Source organism: Panthera uncia, assembly GCF_023721935.1.
Source record: "Panthera uncia isolate 11264 chromosome B2 unlocalized genomic scaffold, Puncia_PCG_1.0 HiC_scaffold_24, whole genome shotgun sequence".
NCBI lineage: Eukaryota > Metazoa > Chordata > Mammalia > Carnivora > Felidae > Panthera > Panthera uncia.
Window position 1 is genome coordinate 116,100,352 of NW_026057580.1, and position 19,529 is coordinate 116,119,880.

The window sequence follows — 19,529 nt, forward strand, 5'->3', positions numbered from 1 at the left end:
AAGGGGGCTTTTCTTCCCAAGCCCCCAAAATAGCTGAAAGCATCTCAAGCGTTTTCCCTGACAAGTATTTTCAGCACACCTCTGTCAGTTTTTCAAGGCAGAACTTGGAATAAGGTTGAAGTTTTGTACTTGGAATAAAGCTGGTGCGGTAGTCCTGGGTCAATGGAGAAATTATTTGTTTATTGTTTTGTCTTGCTTTGCTCTACTCCAGTAAACCTGTCAGTCAGTACTGGCTGTGGTCTCCCCTTCAAAGCCCAGGGTTTCCAGTAACAAGAACCACAGCTGTATGGGACGGGCTGCCAGAGATGTGAACGACCACAAGCATTACTCATCCGGTCCTGCCCTGCTCTGTAATCTTGGCCAAAAGGCAATGTCACGTTCACCTCACACTTGGGACACACAAGCGAAGAGCTCACACAGCTCCTCAGAAGACCCTTAAAAATGCTAATGTAGCCGCTGAATATAGAGTAGCCTGACGTAAATTAAAAATATAACCTACCTGAGATTGCCTTCAACGGGTTTTATGCGTTTGCCAGAAAGAACTTAATCCACAAAGCCGACCCAGTCATTCAGCAGTGTTTTTTGTTTAAAAGACTACACTGTGTGTTTGTAACAAAGATCTCAAATATCTATTTTAAAATACAAATAGAAATGCTATTACATTTAAAAAAAACATTCGTTATAGTACAATCGGTTTTAATTGAAATCCACAAATATATATGTATCATATATATATATATATATATATGAATATATATATATATATGAACGATACAGTTCAAAATGCCCTCATTAGGGAAGTTGATGATATGATTCAATTTTCTTTTTTTTTTAATTAAAAAAAATTTTTAACATTTATTATTGAGAAACAGAGAGAGTGCATGAGCATGGGAGGGACAGAGAGAAGGGGAGACACAGAGTCTGAAACAGGATCCAGGCTCTGAGCTGTCAGCACAGAGCCGGACGCAGGGCTCGAACTCACAAATCGCAAGATCACGACCTGAGCCGAAGACAGACCCTTAACCGACTGAGCCCCCAGATGCCCCTATATGATTCAATATTCTAAAATGAGCAAAAGCAGCATGAATATGGGATACTACAATAAAACAATTTTTAAAATATCAAACAATTCACATATCGACTATTACATCAACAAAATCTACAGGTAGTATTAGGACATTACATAAGCCACATTTCAATTCCTTTAAAGTCTTACAGTAAATATTTATGTTTTAATAAAGAGATTTTGATTATAACTTAAGAAATTTTAAAAAGGCAAATGCACTCCTAAACTATTCATCTTGTAAGGACACGAACCTTATGAGTCATGTAGGTGATTCTGATTAAGATAAGGATGCGAAGAGTATCGAGTCAAAATTCCAGACGCGCTGAAAACTTTCCTCAGATTTCTTGTTCTATCGCAGCCCACAAAACAAATTATTCTAAGTGTGCTAAATCATCAATATTAATACTTGTACCAGGAGATGAGATTCTTGCTGAATGAAACTGGCCTGTAGAACATGAGCTTTCTATTAATTGCTTTCTGCATGGATTACTTGACATAAATTTTTTTTCATTCCTGGTAAGGAAGAACTCTATAGTATTGGATTTGAATTAGAGGTAGCAGTATTTAATAAACAATAAACTTGGTAGGTAAATATATATATATTTTTTTGGCTTTAAGTACTGAAAACCCCTTAATGGAATAACACCCAAACTGCAGTGAGTACATCTAGTGCTCAAGTCTTGGTGACTAAATACCCTTCTCCGTTAACAGGACCAAGGCTCCTTGGAGAAATGGCTGATTCCTGGTATGAAATAGGAAAACATAAAGTAAATGTGGAAAAATCTGTGCTAGAAGGCCAAGAAACACCTAAGGCTAACAGGCAGTATGGGAAACGGACTAAGAAAATGTTCTGCAAGGACTCCATAGGCCAAATCTGGGGCAGTTTGAGGATCAGAAATCATATATATAGCTATGGGCTGTAATACATTAAATACAAAAGGAAAATGGATACATGTGGTAATGTATTATTGTACATTTAAATGTACAAGAAACTCACGAGTCCATGTTAATACCCAAAGTAAAACAAGGCAGGGGGTAGCTCTTGTGTATAAGAGAATTCAAAATTTAAATGAGGAGGGAATACTGGAATTTTTCAAAACACATCCTTCTGTAAACCTCGAAGTAACAGTTCAAGCAAAATTCATCAACGAATGGGAAAACCACTTGAATAACTGGGTGTTGAGAACTAACAGTCCCACCGCCTGCAAGTACCATTCCCCAGATCACTCATTACAAAGGAGAAAAGATACCCTTACAGTAGAGACATCTGGCTGACACCAACTGAACCTAAGGGCAAATTTAGCATCACTAAAAATAGAACTGACATTATGTGATACAGTGAAAACGTGTGCTAAGCCAGAGAACCATATACTCTCCTGCATAGTTTGAAAGAGAAGCGGCATCTAAAGGGACGGCAGGAGGGAAGGCTGGTAAAACAAGACCCAGATCGTGAAGTAGGGATTATCTCCAATCGACGCATGAAGAAACGGAACTTCAGAGAAGTCGGATAACTCTCTCAGAATCCACTGTCTCATCATTGGCCGAGCTGAAGTTCGCACCAAGTCCGTCTGGTCTAGAACCCAGATGCTTTTGACTACAGGAGCCTGGCAACCTCAACCTGATCGTCCATTCTCGTACATTTTGCAAAGCAACTTGGCCAAAACTTTGACGCTATCCTTCATGACTTTCTCCCCACCTCCACACCCCATGCACCAGGCTGTACCTGTTGGCTGCACCTTTAAAATATATTCACGACCCCACCACGGCTCATCCAGTCTCCTGCCTACTGTGGCCCAGGCCACCACGATCCTTTGCCTGGACTGCTCACTGGCCTCCTAACTTGTCTCCCTGTGTCTGCTTCTCAACGCAGAAGCCGGAATGGTTTCAGTAAGTCAGAACAGGTCATCTCTCTCCTTATAAACCCTTTCACGGCTTCCTATGTTATTCAAAGAACAGACAAAACGTTTAATGGGGCTCTGAATACCCTACACAATCTTTCTTTTCTCCCTTACTCTCTCACTCTGGCCTCTCTGCTTCGCCTCCCAATATTCCAGCCATGCTCTCAAATCAGGTTTTTACACTTGCTCTAGGTTCCCTCGGAAAACCTTGTCACGAGCAATCTGCATGGCTCACCTGCTTGAAATCTTGGCTCAGATTTTACCTTCTTGGTACAGCCTTCCCTGCTTGTATCAAAAGTATAAGTACACTCCATCTCCCCCTTCACTGTTGCATTTTTCTCCCGAGCACTCACCTCCAACCTGATGCGCGATTTACTTAATCTTTTTTAACGTTTATTCAATTTTTGAGAGACAAAGAGAGCCAGAGCACGAGCAGGGGAACGGCAGAGAGAGGGGGAGACAGAATCCGAAGCAGGCTCCGGGCCCTGAGCTGTCAGCACAGAGCCCAACCGGGGGCCCCTGGGGGTGGTTCAGTCGGTTCAGCGTCCGACTCTTGATTTCGGCTCAGGCTGTGATCTCATGGTTTCTGAGTTCGAGCTCCGTGTCAGGCTCTGCAGTACAGAGCCTGCTGGGGATGCTCTCTCTCCCTCTCTCTCTGCCCCTCCCCTGCGCACTCTCTCTTGTCCCTTTCTCGTTCTCTCAGAATAAACACCAAAAACAAAACAAAAAAACACTTTAAAAAGACTTTTACGCCACTTATTTTTTGTTGAGGGGGGGGAAGAAAAACGAAACCTGTCAATCCACTGGGTAATTAAAATACAATATCTATTTTGGCAACTCTTTAATTGCATCTGAGAATGGTTAAAATTTCGTTCTGCGAAAGTTTAGAAGCAAACTTTATTACTCATAATTGAATTTCTGTTCTTATTTCCACATTTTGGAAAGAGATCGCTCCATATGACTAGCTATACCAAAGAGATCTTAAAAATATAACTTTTAAGAGTTACGGGCAAACGCACTGGTAACTTACTGTCAACGTTATCTCTTCAAACAGGAAAAGCAACTGACAAAATACTCTTCAGCAAAACTGTACTTAAAAGTTGCCAAACTTAAAATATTGGTTCAGAAGTGGTTCCCCATCATGAAAAAGGAAGTTCTTCCCCCGATCGGTAAAGAAGGTACCAACGTGTGACGTTGGGCCATGGGCTCGTCCTAAGGTTCAGATGTGTAAAATGGTCATGATAATAAGAGCAATGTCATAAGGATTATCGTAAAGGATAATAAGGATAACGGATGTAAAACTTTTAATATACTGCCTAGAATGTGATAGTTGCTCAATAAATTGTTCCTCGGGTTCTTCTATTTTCCACTAAGCTTATACAGGGGGTACCATCACAAATCCTTTTTCAAAGAAAAAGGTTCCATCATCTCTCGATTTTTTCGGATAGACATTACTAATCCCAGATGAGCGGTTAGAAACTTGGTTCACTACCAGCCAGGAGCCACCGGGCTGTGGAGCTCAAAGGCAAATACCTCGTGACTGCCCTTGCACCCGTTCACCCTCTGTCGTCTCTGGAAGAGATCTCCAGTCGTCTCTCTGGAATGCCTTCCTCTCACCTGCCACCTCACCCAGACGCGCCTCCCAACCCTTCAGGGAGGTGAGCCGCAAGCCCTTCCAGAAAGTACCTCCACAGCAGCCCGAACTCTGACCCAGACAGCCCAGCACCTTCTGATCTCTCCTCCGCACCGGTTAATTTCAGAATTGCTGCATTACAGCACGATCGGGGATGAACTTGAAAGAACACGCTCAACCCCTCCCTACGGTGACCTCCAGGGTCTCCACCACGCGCTCTGCCCAAAACCGCGCGGGGGGAAACCGGGCACCCGGCACGGCCGCCCTGACCTTCAGAAGGCGACGGGACCTGTGCGTGCACTCTGTGCCCAGTGTACCCCCCTCGCCTGCAAGCGGGTTGGGCGTGTCCCTGCGGCACGAATGCAGGGCGCCCTTCCCGTGCGTCGGACCGACAGCATCCCAGCCGGTTCTGGCTGTGTCCCCATCGGCCCTTCTTGTGCATCTTGGAATGAGCAACAGTCAGAGGAAGCCTTAAAGTCCCTGCCTCCGTCACGAACCCCACGCTGACTAGGAAGACCTTAGGGGCGCCTCTGTGTCACTGCCGTGTCATAAAACAGCTACTTCGAGAGGCCCAGGGCCTTTCAACAGGCTTAGCAGAGCACCGGGTACACCGTAAGCGCCTAATAAGCATTCGCTGCCGCCTCCTTTGGACAAGCCCCCTCCTCACCATATAATGTGGCCATACCGCGGTTGGCCGCTAACCGCCAGGGCACGCGGGCACAGGCAGGAGCGCTTCTCGGGCCACCAGCTCGGAGCCTCTAAGCAGGCCTCCCTGGCCTCCTGGGCAGCCTGACCCCTCCGGGCCGCATCGGGCATGCGGGCAGCCCTGGGGGCAGAGACTTGCACGGGCCCCCAGATCACCTCCTTCCCACGAGGAGTCACAGCGGGCACCGGTGGGGACTTCTGCTGCCCAACTCTCACAGGCCAAGGATCCACCAACCGCCCTCCAACAGATTCCAACTGCCGAGGCGGAGTCCGACCTCGTTCCCTTCGGCGCCACTGACATCACAGTGCGAGCCTGGAATCTTCGCCGGACTGCACGTCACACGCCCCCCCTGCCCAGTCAGAGGCCTTCGTCTGGCTCAGTCTACGCTTCCCACCCACACGGGCACCTGGCCCCTTACACTCACCCACCTTCACCCCTCCGGGGATTCCGGGGGACACTCACTGGGTTTTTGGCACTGCGGGGGGACCCACGGCCAAGAGAGCCTGCAGACTTCCCAGCATGCTAACCACTCCGCAGAGAGAGAGAGAGAGAGAGAGAGAGAGAGAGGCCAGTGCACAGTTCTAGAGCACGACTGTCTACGATGGTGGCAGTGAATGAGCTCTCTGTAAAGTGAGGTTTCAAGATCAGGGTAAAAGTGAATCCAAAGACAAAGTGGGTTGTCCATTGAGGGTCCTTGTTTCTATTTAAAAAGCCAAAACGCGTGTGTTCGTGTGCGTGTGTGGATGTCCTAACGCGACCCGCAATTGACAACATCCCAACTCTTCCCGGCCGGGCTCACTGTGACGAGATCACAGCTGCCTTCCTCCTCCCTCTTCCGCTGCGGGACCACACTCCCTGCGCGTTGACTTCCTCGCTGCGTCCTTCTCCCTGGGTCCCGCGGAGCTTTGCACCGGCAGATCTACGTCCGTGTATTTCCTCGTCAAACCTGCCACTCACGCAACGCATGCTCTAGAAAGCTCTCGAGACCACTTCATCAAGGACACAGAAGAGTATCTGCCCACAGACGTATCCACAGGGCCGGCCACGCTGCCTCTACTCACTGGGACAGGATCGTTATCAAGTTTCTGTGGAAACACAGAAGTATTTCCAATACGGCTCCCAGGCTATTCCCTCCACGCTTGTGTCCCAAATAAGGAACTAATTCTTTAAACACACCTAAGGCAGAAAGCAACATGAGCCAAATCTCGTGTCCAAAGATGTACGTAAATATGACTTTGATATTTTCCCCCTAGCTACTCAAATGCAGTAACATTAATATGTTGTTTTGCAAACAGTTCTGTACGACCCATAACTTGCCAACATTCACGGAGGGCTTGCTACGTAATGCTGCGTTTTACGTCACTTAGCAACATAAATATAATTCTAATACGCGATGCTTCCAACTGCCCTAGGAAGGAGAAAGGAGGAAGCCAGTGCACAAAAACCGTAGACTCCTAGACTCTAAGACACAGTTGCCCCAGCCCCCAAACTCACTTCACAAGAGTCACTGCTTTCGAGATGTCCTTGTCTCTCGACGCCTCACTCGCGGACATTTTTACAGTAAGAACTTGCCAACAGACAACTTCTTAGTCCTTCAAAACACTTCACCTTGACTAGTCAGGCAGGCTGTTCTCTGATGTTTTTATCTGTTCTCCATGCATTAAATAACCAGTAAGGTGTGCCATGCCTGCCTCATTTATTATTGATATTTTATGATTATCCGGTTTCCTCTCAAAGTCTCTCAGTATAAAGAGTTCCATACTGAAGAGCCTCACGACTACTGCAGTATTGAACCCAACTTTATGCTGGTTGCAGTAACCATTGTTATATGGCAGATGTCAGAAAATGAAGGAGAAAATCGCTTTTATGACCATACTTTTAAATTTTTTTTTAACGTTATTTGAGAGAGAGAGGGAGAGAGAGAGAGAGACAGAGTGTGAGCAGGGCAGGGGAAGAGAGAGAGGGAGGCAGAATCTGAAGCAGGTTCCAGGCTCCGAGCTGTCAGCACAGAGCCCGACGCAGGGCTTGAACTCGTGAACCGTGAGACCATAACCCGAGCCGAAGTCAGATGCTCAACCGACTGAGCCACCCCAGGGGCCCCTATAATCAATACTTTTTTTAAAAGCGGACACCACGATCAGGGTATGCTGAGCAAAACAGGTGGCTGAGACCGGTCTGTGCTTTCCGTGCTGTCCTTTTCTCTGTTCACCACTCACCCGGCCCCGGCCGTCTCCATAGGCCTCGCCAGGGACAGGAACGTCAATCAAGAAAGTAACTCTAGCTGAGGTCTCAGGCTGTGGTAGCAAACACGGACAGCAAAGCAGTCCCCCCGCCGCCAGCCCACACTGCCGCCCCACCCACCTCTGCAACCCACGTTACACCCTTTCTCAACTGAACACTCGAGAGAGCCAGCAGCCACCTAAAGGAAGTGACCCTGCACTATCACCCTCCTGGCCTCTGGGACTTCATTAACAAGTTGTACCACTGTAGGGGCGCCCGGGGGGCTCAGTCGGTGAAGCGTCCGACTTCGGCTCAGGTCACGATCTCAACAGTTCCTGAGTTCAAGCCCCACGTGGGGCTCTGTGCTGACGGCTCGGAGCCTGGAGCCTGCTTCCGATTCTGTGTCTCCCTCTTTCTCTCTGCCCCTCCCCGCCCTCAAAAGTAAATAAACATTTAAAAAAAATGTTAAAAGAACGTTGCAACCTGTACTCTTCCTGTTCAAGACCATCATTACACGCACACGCGGTTTAAGACACTGGGAGAGGGGGCGCCTGGGTGGCGCAGTCGGTTAAGCGTCCGACTTCAGCCAGGTCACGATCTCGCGGTCCGTGAGTTCGAGCCCCGCGTCAGGCTCTGGGCTGATGGCTCGGAGCCTGGAGCCTGTTTCCGATTCTGTGTCTCCCTCTCTCTCTGCCCCTCCCCCGTTCATGCTCTGTCTCTCTCTGTCCCAAAAATAAATAAAAAAACGTTGAAAAAAAAAAATTAAAAAAAAAAAAAAAAAAAAAGACACTGGGAGAAAGTTAACAGGGTCACGTACGGGGAGGGGAATTTCTCCCTTTATGCTGAACGTTGTTCACATCAATGAGTCTTCTAAGTGAATAATTACGACACGAGAAAGGAATGTCAACAGTAATAAAAAGCTATCAGAAAACGAACCTCTTCTGCATTCCTAACCTTTATTACAAACTTCTCGCTCACATTCACCAAATCCAAAACTTGGTAGCTCTCCTGGGCTCCTTCTTTCCCTCACGTGTGAAATTTTAGAAACAAACACATCTTTACCAATTTGAATCCCTTAGCATCGTTTACATCTATTCTCGCCACCCCGTCCCCTCTACCTTAATTTGAGCCGTCATCATGTCGCTCTATGGCAGTCTACTAACCGGCTTCCTGTCCTTCACCTTGGACCCCCCACCCCCACCCCCGACTCCACCCTTGGCATTGCTTCCACACTTCCAGAACCTACACTAAAAAGAAGGAAGCAAGCCGGCCAGCCAGCAAGCCACGGCACAGGTTTAACCCGTCCAGCGATGCCTTCCGGTTTGTGCAGAATTCAATCAACTCAGTCTGCCCAGGACACCTGCCAAAACATCATCTCCCACCATGTCCCCCACTGTCCTCCATGTTTTTCTAAGAATAAGCTTCTTACGCCTCCCTCAATCTTCCATGATTTTGTTCATGCTATCTCCCTTAGCCTGGAATGTGCCTCCCTTTCCTATCTCCGCTGACAGGAAAATTACTTCTGATTAGGAACTCGAGCCAAGCGTCACCTCCTCCATCAAAGTCTTCTCCTTGTCCCTCAAATGGAAGGCTCCTTCCTCTGTGCTCAAGCTGCCACTGAATCAATAAAATCAAACAGGAGCCCCATGTACTGGATGCCGTTGGTTCCAGGAACTTCAAACGCTGCGTGCATCCCATATTAACGCTACTTGGAGGTAGGCACCCTTCTGCATTTTATAACTTACAACATGTTGAAACCTCTCCCATGTGAGGAATGACAAAACAGAAGTCAGATGGGTTGGGTGGGAGGGCAGGAGAGCGAGAACTTGTCCAAAACCTTAGAGTAAAAGAGACCAGCTACCCACTAGGTTGCATCACTTTTATTAACGTTTCATTGTACTTAACTTGCTTAAATTTCTCCCTTTCTCTGCAAAATCCCCATCTTCTTGGGGACAGGGACTATTTCTGATTCATGCTTGGATCGTCAGGCCTAGTGCAGAGCTGGACACACAACTAGTCGCTGGGCAATGCAGCCACGTGAGTCAGGGAGGGCGCAGTCGGAGGGGGTACAGGCTTTGGGGTCACACACCATGACCGTGAACAGACGATGTCAGCTCCAAGCCTCAGTGTCCCCACAAGTGCAAAAGCAACGGAACGAACTTTGTATAAGGGCTACTGAAAAGATGTCATGAGACAACACAGATGAAGCACCTGACACACAGCCTGGAACACAGCAGATTCTCAAAAGTGCTGTCGATGGTTACAATATCAACGAAGAAAAAGAAACTCACGATAGGGGCAAGCATCAGCCGTAATGGCTAAGTTTTGCTGATGTAACAAACTATCCCGGCATCTTAGTGCTTCAAAACACCAAGGATTTATTTGCACTCACTCAACTTGCCCATGGAAGTCCTGGTAGCTTACCTCTACTTGGCTCTCACTCAAGAACTCAGAATAGGGGTGCCTGGGCGGCACAGTCGGTCGAGCGTCTGAATTCGGCTCGGGTCATGATCTCGCGGTCCATGAGTTCGAGCCCCATGTCGGGCTCTGCGCTGACAGCTCCGAGCCTGGAGCCTGCTTCGGATTCTGTGTCTCCCTCTCTCTCTCTGCTCCTTCCCCACTCGCACTCTGTCTTTCTCTCTCCCTCTCTCAAAAATAAAGATTAAAAAAAAAAGAAGAAGAACTCAGAATAAAACCTCATATGGGACGTCACTGCCTACCATGACAGGGGAAGAGAACACGGTAAACCGTGAACTGGCTATTAAAGACATCTCACCTCCTTCCACATTTTATTGGTCAGGGCAAGCCACATGATCATAAGCTTGAAGGAGGGGGAGAAACGGAGTCTTGTGTTGATGACTGACCACAGGGGGAATGGAAAAGCATTTCTTAGAGTGGTAGGTGAACCGGGTGTATATACAAGTGGGAGGAAAGTTGAGGGTAGGCAGAGGGACAAGAACGGACAGGGGTCGGCACAGACCAAAGGGTAAGTCAGGTCTGGAGAGGGGCATCTGTGGTGTGGCATCATGTGGCTGAAACACAGGATATGTGGGGACTGCAGGAGCCCGGGCCAATCAACGAAGATAGGTTGACTCAGACTGTTGAGGGCATTTATGCTATAACAACGGTCATATGTGTGGTGGGGACCCAGGAGATCGGAATGATATTTGGAATTAAGTATGATCATCATAGCGTTCTTGATATTCCAATAGGAAGTGTATTTATTCTGTTGTTACCTTGTCATAATTATTTTATTTACTGATTTTTTATTTTAGACAGGGTGTGAGCAGGGGCGAGGGGCAGAGAGAGAGAGAGAGGGTGGGAAAGAGAGAGAAAATCTCAAAGGCTCCTTGCTCAGTGCAGAGCCCGACGCGGGGCTCGATCCCACGACCCTGGGATGATGACCTGAGCCGGAACCAAGAGTCGGATGCTCAACCCACTGAGCCACTCAGGAGCCCCCACCTTGTCATAATTATACTCACTTTCTATTTTTCTTGCTTCACAACCTGGAAATAGCAACATAACTTTTTTCAAAGTATTGTTTCCACTTAGATGGAGAAAAAAGTTAACTTCCAGAAATCCACTGACAATAGGACCTAAAGATGTGCACACCCATCACCACAAAGAAAGAGCAGCTTCTCCTCACTAGAAAGGGTTACACTACACACCCCCGTCCTTGCCTGAGTGTAGACAATGAAGCTTTTTTTTTTTTTTAATTTTTTTTTAATGTTCATTTATTTTGAGGGAGAGAGATAGGGTGAGCAGGGGGAGGGACAGAGAGAGAAGGAGACACAGGATCAGAAGCAGGCTCCAGGCTCCGAGCTGCCAGCACAGAGCCCGATGCGGGGCTCGAACCCACGGACCGCGAGATCGTGACCTGAGCCGAAGTCAGACGCTCACCCCACTGAGCCACCCAGGCGCCCCTCCGACTTCAAGTCTTAATGAAATGTCTTCTCGTACAAACAGCTGAGGGCCCACATCAGTGTTCCAGTCAGTCCCAACACTGTTCCTAACCCCCCGCTCTGCTTGTAACTCTCTCCTAAAACCACGTTCTTTTCCACGGAACGAAACGCGGGTGTTTGTTTCTCCACCTTTTCCACTGCCAGAGGCAAGACTCGCCACTCATACTAGCTAAGCAAAAACAAAACAGAACAACCAAAACAAAAGGTGTGCAGCTCTGAGGCCGTCACCCAGCCCCGTGGCCAACTGTGTGCGAAAGAGAAGTACGGGACCGCTGTACGAAACCACGGAGCTCTTCAGGGCACCTGTTACTACATTATGACGGAGGCTGTCCCGACCGTCAGGACACACGGGACCGACAGCATGCCCGCCCCTCTGCTTCACCACCTCGGTGGAACAAGAAAACTGCATCACCTGTGGTCCTGCCAGTCCTGAGGACAGACCCTGAGCAGCACTGATGGGGTCGAATCCTTGGCCCAGATGACGGGACACTATGGAGTGCCAGCCCCGATTCCCAGGCCTTCTAACGCAGCAGGAGAGGAAGGCCTGCCACCAGAGGGGCGTGGGAAAGAGAGAGAAGCAGTACGTACTAACCCGTAGGATTCTCTCTCTCTACACCACCAACTTCTTGTCTCTTGAGTAAACACCCGCTAGCTTATCAGCATCGTAAGTGCAGCCATCACGTATGTTCATTGCCTTGAAAGCAACAGGAAGAAAATTCTCGATAAATATTAATCCAGTTTGTCTAAGAAAGCCTGCCACAATGTTTGGATCGAGCGAGCTACGTTTGTTTTGTACGACTGGGAGTGCAATAAAATAAAGATCACGCACCGAGGCGTAACAAAGATCACGCGCTGTTTGGCTTATTCGATCTCGTTCATTCAAACTCAAGTCTCTTTCCCACCATATGAACACTTGCCTGATTCTGTTTGAAACTTATACTGTTGGGAGGGCCTGGGCGTCTCATCCGGTTAAGCACCTGACTCTCGATTTCGTTCGGCTCAGGTCATGATCTCTTGGTTCACGAGATCGAGCCTCATACTGGGCTCTGCACGGACATCGAGAGCCTGCTCGGGATGCTCACCCTTCTCTCTCTGCCCCTCCCTTGCAGGCGCACACACAGTCTCTCTCTCTCTGTCCTCTCTCTCTGTCGAAATAAATAAACGTTTAAAAAAAAAAATTATACTGTCCTCACAATTTGCTGCAGACAGCTTCAGTTGGTTTCCAAGATCTGATACTATCCTTCCCTACTTCTTTTCCACGCTCCTATACCCCCTTTCCCTAGTACTGACACATACATCGTAAACGTGTGAAAGACAAATTTCATTTAGGGTTCCGGAAGTCGCCCGGTATGCGGAACAATACCACCAGGAACGAATGCCCGCACAAGGGCATCGCGCTAAGTGACCTACTCTGAACCTGAAAGTGGACCAAATGAGCCCCATGTTGCCCCAACAAGAGTAGAAAGTACTTTTTGGTGTGAAATCTGCGTTCTTCCCCTATTTCTCTGAACGACTGCAACCCGAGGGGAGGAGCTTTTCATTCCCTTCCCCAACCCCACCATGTAAATAAACGTCCGGGGCACTTTCCTCTTCCACAGATGCTGTGAAACCGTCTTCGCATCCGAAGATGAGGTGAGAGGTACAGCTGTATGGCTTTGTCCCGCCGAGACGAACGCCGGTTTAAAGCGTACGTTACAAGATTACTAACACAGCCAGCAAGAGAAAGTCGCCTGGCTGTTATTTCTTTCACGAATAACCATAAAAATACCTAGGCATCCATACATCAGAAACTAAACCCTACCATTTTAGCAAGTAAGGCATAAATTCAAGCAGAATGACATAAGAGCTATCAGCAAAGTCCTTGATTACATGTGCAATCGGAGACAATGCTTAAAGCTGAAGGTGCATTCAAATCTGACACACGACGCATCTAAAAATTCAAACAGAAAAGGATATTTTCTCTTTACGTAGGAGATCGTTGCTCCTTTATACCTACTTTTCCTGCACACAGGCATCCTTTCAACTGAAAACCAAATCTCTCGCTTTGTTTTTGTTCCTCGTATCACATGGTGAACTAGAAGGGAAGGTTAGTTTCCCAGCAGCAGCTGCCTCTTCAAGAGTAATGTTGTATGTTCTTTGTGTGTGTTTGGATTTTTATTTACGTTTCACGCTCTGTAGCTCACTGGCCAACGAACTGACAACTTAGTTGATTACAGTCAAGACATCTCCTACTCGTAGACGCTGAGGAAGCCCACAGAACTGTAAAGTGGAGGTTGTAAAACGTATTATTTGCCACAACTAAGCGTGGAACTACCTAAGTGGGTCCATATGAGAGTTCCTCATCTGAGCAGGAATACGAAAGTGAAAGACATAGTAAGATTTTAATTAACAACTGTACCCCAGCCTTTAGTTCCCTCCCTTCAGCCTCAGCCTCCTATATTTACTAACGCCCACTTATTATTTTGACTCATCTATCCAACAAACATTCAGATGCAGTTTGAACTGAACTCAACATCTCCCTCCCCAGGCCAGCCCTTCTCCTGGGACCCTTTCCTCCACGCCCATACGTGAAACCCGGAAGCCGTCCTGTGTTCCCAGCCACCCTCCCATCTCTGACACGTGCAGCCACAGCCCCAAGTTGTGCTAACTATGGCACACAGACATCTCTCAAGTGTTTCCGCTCGTCCCATCCCTTCTGTCACTTAGGGTCCCACGCACTTCTGGACTCTTTCTCCACTCTAACCACTCGGTCTTAAATTCTGCCCCTCCAAACCACTGCTCACAAACGCCAAGTAATCCTTGTAAATGCTACTTTTACGCTTCATGCTCCCCTCCTTAGAAACCATTAGCCAATTCTCATCATTTGGAGATGAAGCCGAAACCGTTAAAAGAACGAAGCCCAAAGTTAGTAGAAGAAAGAAAGTAACAAAGACTACTGCAGCAATAAATGAAACGGAGATTAAAAACACAACAGAAGCGATCAATGAAACTAATAGCTGGTCTGTGGAAAAGATGAACAAAATTGGCATACCTTTAGCTGAACTCACTGGGGAAAAAAAGATAGAGTACTCAAATAAAATCAGAAATGCAAGAGATGTTACAACTGATACAGCAGACATACAAAGGGGCATAATAGACAGATATAAACAATCCTATGCCAACAAACTGGACAACCTAGAAGAAGAAATGGGTAAATTCCTAGAAACGTACAACCTACCAAACTGAGTGATGATGAAATGGAAAATGGGAACTGGCAAGAAGACTGCGTCAGTCACCAAAAACCTCCCAGCAAACAAAAGCCCACAAGAATTAATAACAATCCAGGGGCACCTGGGTGGCTCGGTAGGTTAGGGGTCCAACTTCAGCTCAGGTCACGAGCTCACGGTCCCTGAGTTTGAGCCCCGCGTCAGGCTCTCTGCCGTCGGTTCAGAGCCTGCTTCAGATCCTCTGTCTCCCTCTCTCTCTGCCCTTCCTTGGCTCTCTCTCAAAAATAAATAAACATTTAAAGAAAATCCACAAATCCATGTGATAGACCACAGTAACAAAATGAAGGATAAAAATCATACGATCATCTCAATAGATGGAGAAAGTGCGTGTGAGGAAATTCAGCATCCATTTATGATGAAAACGCTCAACGAAGCAGATACAGACAAAACGTACCTCAACGCAATAAAGACAACACATGACAAGCCCCCAGCTAACATCATACTCCACGGTTAAAAGCTGATAGCTTTTCCTCTAAGATCCGGAACAGACAAGGATGTCCACAGTTTTGGAAGCTCCAGCCAGAGCAGCTGGGCAAGAAAAAGAAATAAAAAGCGTCCAAGTTGGAAAGGAAGAAGTAAAACTGTCACTATTTGCAGATAACATACTGTTATACATAGAAAATCCTAAAGACTCCATCAAAAAACTGTCAGAATACGCGAATTCAGTGAAGGTACGCAATACAAAATTGGAATACAAAAATCAGCTGTTTCTATACACTGATAACAAATTATCAGAGAGATTAAGAAAACAGTCCCATTTACCACTGCCTCAAAAAGAATAAAATACGTAATAAAATCAACCAAGGAAGCAAAAGACTGCACGTCGAAAACTACAGGACATCGGTGAATGGAACGGAAGAGAATACAAATAAATGGAAAGATACTCTGTGTTCACACGTTAGAAAAGTTAATATAGTTAAAATGTCCGTACTACCCCAAGCAACGTACAGATTCAATGAAATCTTCGTCAAAACCCCAAGGGTACTTCTCACGGAAGTAGAACAATCCTGAAATTTGTAGGGAACCACAAAGGATCCTGAATAGCCAAAGCAACCTTGAGGATAAAGAGCAAAGCTGGAGGCATCACACCCCTGATTTTTCAAACTATATTACAAAGCTGTAGTAATTAAACCAGTATGGTACTGGTATAGAAACAGACACATGTATCAATGGAACAGAACAGAGAGCCCATAACTCAACCCATGCATATAGGCCACTGATTTATGACAAAGGAACCAAGAACATACAATGGGGAAAAGACAGGCTCCTCAACACACGGTGTTGGGAAAATTGGACGGCCACGTACATGCAACAGAACGAAACTGGACCACTGTCTTACATCATAGACAAAACTTAACTCAAGATGGATTGAGGACTTGAACATAAGACCTAAAACCATAAAACGCCTAGAAGAAAACACAGGTGGTAAGCCCCCTGACATCAGTCTCAGGATATTTTTAAATCTGACACCAAAAGCAAGGCAACAAAAGCAAAAATAAATAAGTGGGACTATGTCAAACTAAAATACTTCTGCACTGCCAGGAAAGCATCAAGAAAATGAAAAGGCAACCGACTGAATGGGAGAAGATATTTACAAATCATGTATCCCGTAAGGGGTTAATATCTCAACTATACAAAGAACTCCTACAACTCAATAGCAAAAACAATCTGATTAATAAATGGGCAGAAGATCTGAACACACATTTTCCAAAGAAGATAGACAGATGGGCAACAGATCCATGAAAAGATGCTCAACCTCGCTAACTGTCAGGGAAACGCAAATCAAAACCACAGTGAGATATGACCTCACACTCGTTAGAACAACTATTATCAAAAAGACAAGAAATAACAACCGTTGACAATGACAGAGACAGAGAGGAAAAAAAACCTTTGTGGAATGTAAACTGGTGCAACTATGATGAAGTACAGTATGGAAATTCCTCAAAACATTAAAAACAGGGGCGTCTGGGTGGCTCAGTCAGTTGAGCATCTGACTCTTGATCTCGGCTCAGGTCATGATCTCATGGTTTGCGAGACAAATCCCGCGTCGGGCTCTGTGCTGACAGCGTGCAGCCTGCTTGGGATTCTCTCCCTCTCAAAATAAACAGATAAACTTAAAAATAATACCTATAAAAAGATTAAAAATAATAGAACTACCATATGCTACAGAAATCCTACTTCTGGGTTTTTATCGAAAGAAAACGAAAAATACGTCTGCACTCCCATATTCACTGCGACAATATTTACAACAGCCCAGATACAGAGACAACCTAAGTGTCCACGGGTGGGTGAATAGGTAAAGAAATTGTGGTGCATATACACAATGGAATATTACTCAGCCTTAAAAAAAAAAAAAGTTATCTTGCGATCTGTAATAATACGAATGGACTTCAAGGGCATTTTGCTAAGAGAATTAAATCAGAGAAAGAAAAGTACAACAGGATCTCTCTTATATGTAGAGTCTGAAAACAAAAACTCAAACAAACTCATAGATACAGAGAACCGATTGGAGGTTGCAACAGGCAGAGGGGTAGGGGTGAGAAATGAGTGATGGGCTTTTTGTGGCGTTTTTTTTTTTTTTTTTTAGCTCAAATATATTGAATAAAAATTTAAAAACAAAGCGCATCTCTGGTACATACAAAAATAAATAAATAAATGTCAGTATGGCTTCTAAATATCTGATCCCAAATCACCTCTTCAGCTTCACCCCCCACCACTCAGCTCCCTACTTTAAACTCCAAGCGCCCGGACCTCCATGGTAGGTCCACGGGTGGTCGTGCGCGTGTCTCGTGCCTGGCCTTGACTCTTGCAGGACACCCTCCCTCCCACCCCCCTTCTTCCCCACCTGCTGGTTAACTCCTACTTGTCCTTCAAGACTCGCCGTGACCCATTCCGGTAGGTTTTCCCCCAACACACCAAACCACCAAAGCCATTATCAGGTGTTCTCCTATCTTGTCTCTGGAACCGAGACTTGCCTTCCTCTGTTCACTGTTCTATTTCCAGCACCTAGAGGACTTTCTGGCACACAGGAGGCACTCGCTAACTATCTGAATTAAATGAAGCGGGACGGAGAACACGTTAAAACCCCTGCTCAGACTCTGGGGAGTCTCCTGATGAAACAGAAACAAGGAATGCTAAGCGTGGGAACTGTTCGTTGTCAAGAATGGGATGAAACAGGAATCCAAGCAAAACGTTCAATCCATTGGGCGGAATTTGCAAAAATACATAGAAAATAAATAGCCTCACCCCATTCATTATTTTAAGACAAAGCAAATTTCATAAGGTAGCTAACTGTCATAACAATTAGGCGAAACCTATCATTTTACGTGTCAGTGTTCCAAATACACGTTTTATGCAGGCACTCTCAACAAACTCTTGCTGGATGTTTCTGATACCGAAGTGATGAAGAGAAGTTTGGATATCTTCCATATGTGACACACAGAAGCAAACGGCAAAGATTATCCGGCTCTGATGAAAGCAGTGAGATTATTATCACTTTGTGGGTTTGATAAAAGAAGAAGAAAAAAAAAGCGATGATACGGCATCAGATTTGTGAGTCCGATATTCTTTTACGTATGATACTTAAAGTTGTCTCTTGAAACTCCTTCTAGCAAAGCAGTATTTTGGGCATAAGAACAAGACTTAATTCAGTTCAGGTTAATTTTATCAGCTTACCCACCACCCAGTGTATTTTGCTAAAATTCAAGTGTCTTTTCACTTTTCTGCTGCTCTGGCTCGGCCCCTCCCTCCGTGTCCTCTGCCTGAGTTCACACCATTCCCCGTCTGTGGTCACTTTCATTTTCTGGTTCCTGTGATCTAACCCCCTGGGTCTGCAGCATCGCAGGGGAATGTATGCATCACACCCTGAAGACCAAAGTGGAGGGAAAGAAAGAAAGCAAAACCTATTTTCATTGATTCACGTTAGATTTTGTAATCCTGGATTTTACCCACAGACTTCAATTTTCTTCCTTCAGTTTTTACGCCCGATTTGCAGCTTGGCAACACTGGCTTTCTAGTAAGTTCCCTGAACTTCATTTCCTCTGTTCTTCCCTCCAACGGCACACAAGGCATTCTCCAGGTCAGCTGTGTCATTTGTCCCTATCCGCACGACAAGGGACGCAAGTCAGCAGAACTGAATGTAAGCCGTGCCTGGCACGTCTAGTCTCCTTACCCGAAACCCTGTCGGGAACCAATCTATAAAATTATTCTGAAAATAAGTGCTGTCTTCAGTACAAGGCCCAGTCCCAAAGAGGCCGAAGCCCCCTAACCATAGTCAGCAAGGTCCCAGGAAACAGCCTTCAACAGCCACTGCGTGATTTCAGGAAATAGCAGCTCCTTGGCAGCCACAGTCAACACTCTTTAAAAGACAATGGCATCTCTTCCCCAAGTGGTTTCACTTCTTTGGAGAAGCATTTTCTTCAGACAGACAGCCTAACGGGGGTGGGCCTTCTGTGGAAGATTCTAAAGTTTGTGTTAGCAAATTACAAAATACAGGTTAACACATCCAGAAGAGGCAATGTCATTGCTACAAGCACAAATTCGTGTCCTACTAGCAAATTATTACACGGCCACCGAATGTCCGAAGACTAGCTTCCTTCTAGCACAAATGCATTTCGCCAACAGACGACGAATCACGATCGGTTTCTCCCGAGTCCCACAATTCAGAACGCACTACAGTTTCCTCCACAAATGACCCAGCGGGTTCCTAAACAACAGAGAAAAAGGCACACACGATATAGTCCACCACCCGTATTTTCACAATAAGTTCTCAACGCCAT

General features: G+C 46.1%; 1 protein-coding gene across 5 annotated transcripts in view; it reads right to left on the bottom strand.

The window, feature by feature from the left end:
• The window catches only part of PDE10A (phosphodiesterase 10A), a 595,277-nt gene that overhangs the window by 222,605 nt on the left and 353,143 nt on the right, over positions 1 to 19,529 (bottom strand). The window contains exon 1 of one of the 5 annotated variants that reach the window (XM_049654574.1): positions 5,265 to 5,670. The exons of the other annotated variants lie outside the window; for them this stretch is intronic. Coding sequence (XP_049510531.1) covers positions 5,265 to 5,280 — 16 coding nt within the window. The 5' untranslated portion in view covers positions 5,281 to 5,670. Of the gene's footprint in view, positions 1 to 5,264; positions 5,671 to 19,529 lie in introns of those variants that run through there. 5 annotated transcript variants of the gene reach the window in all.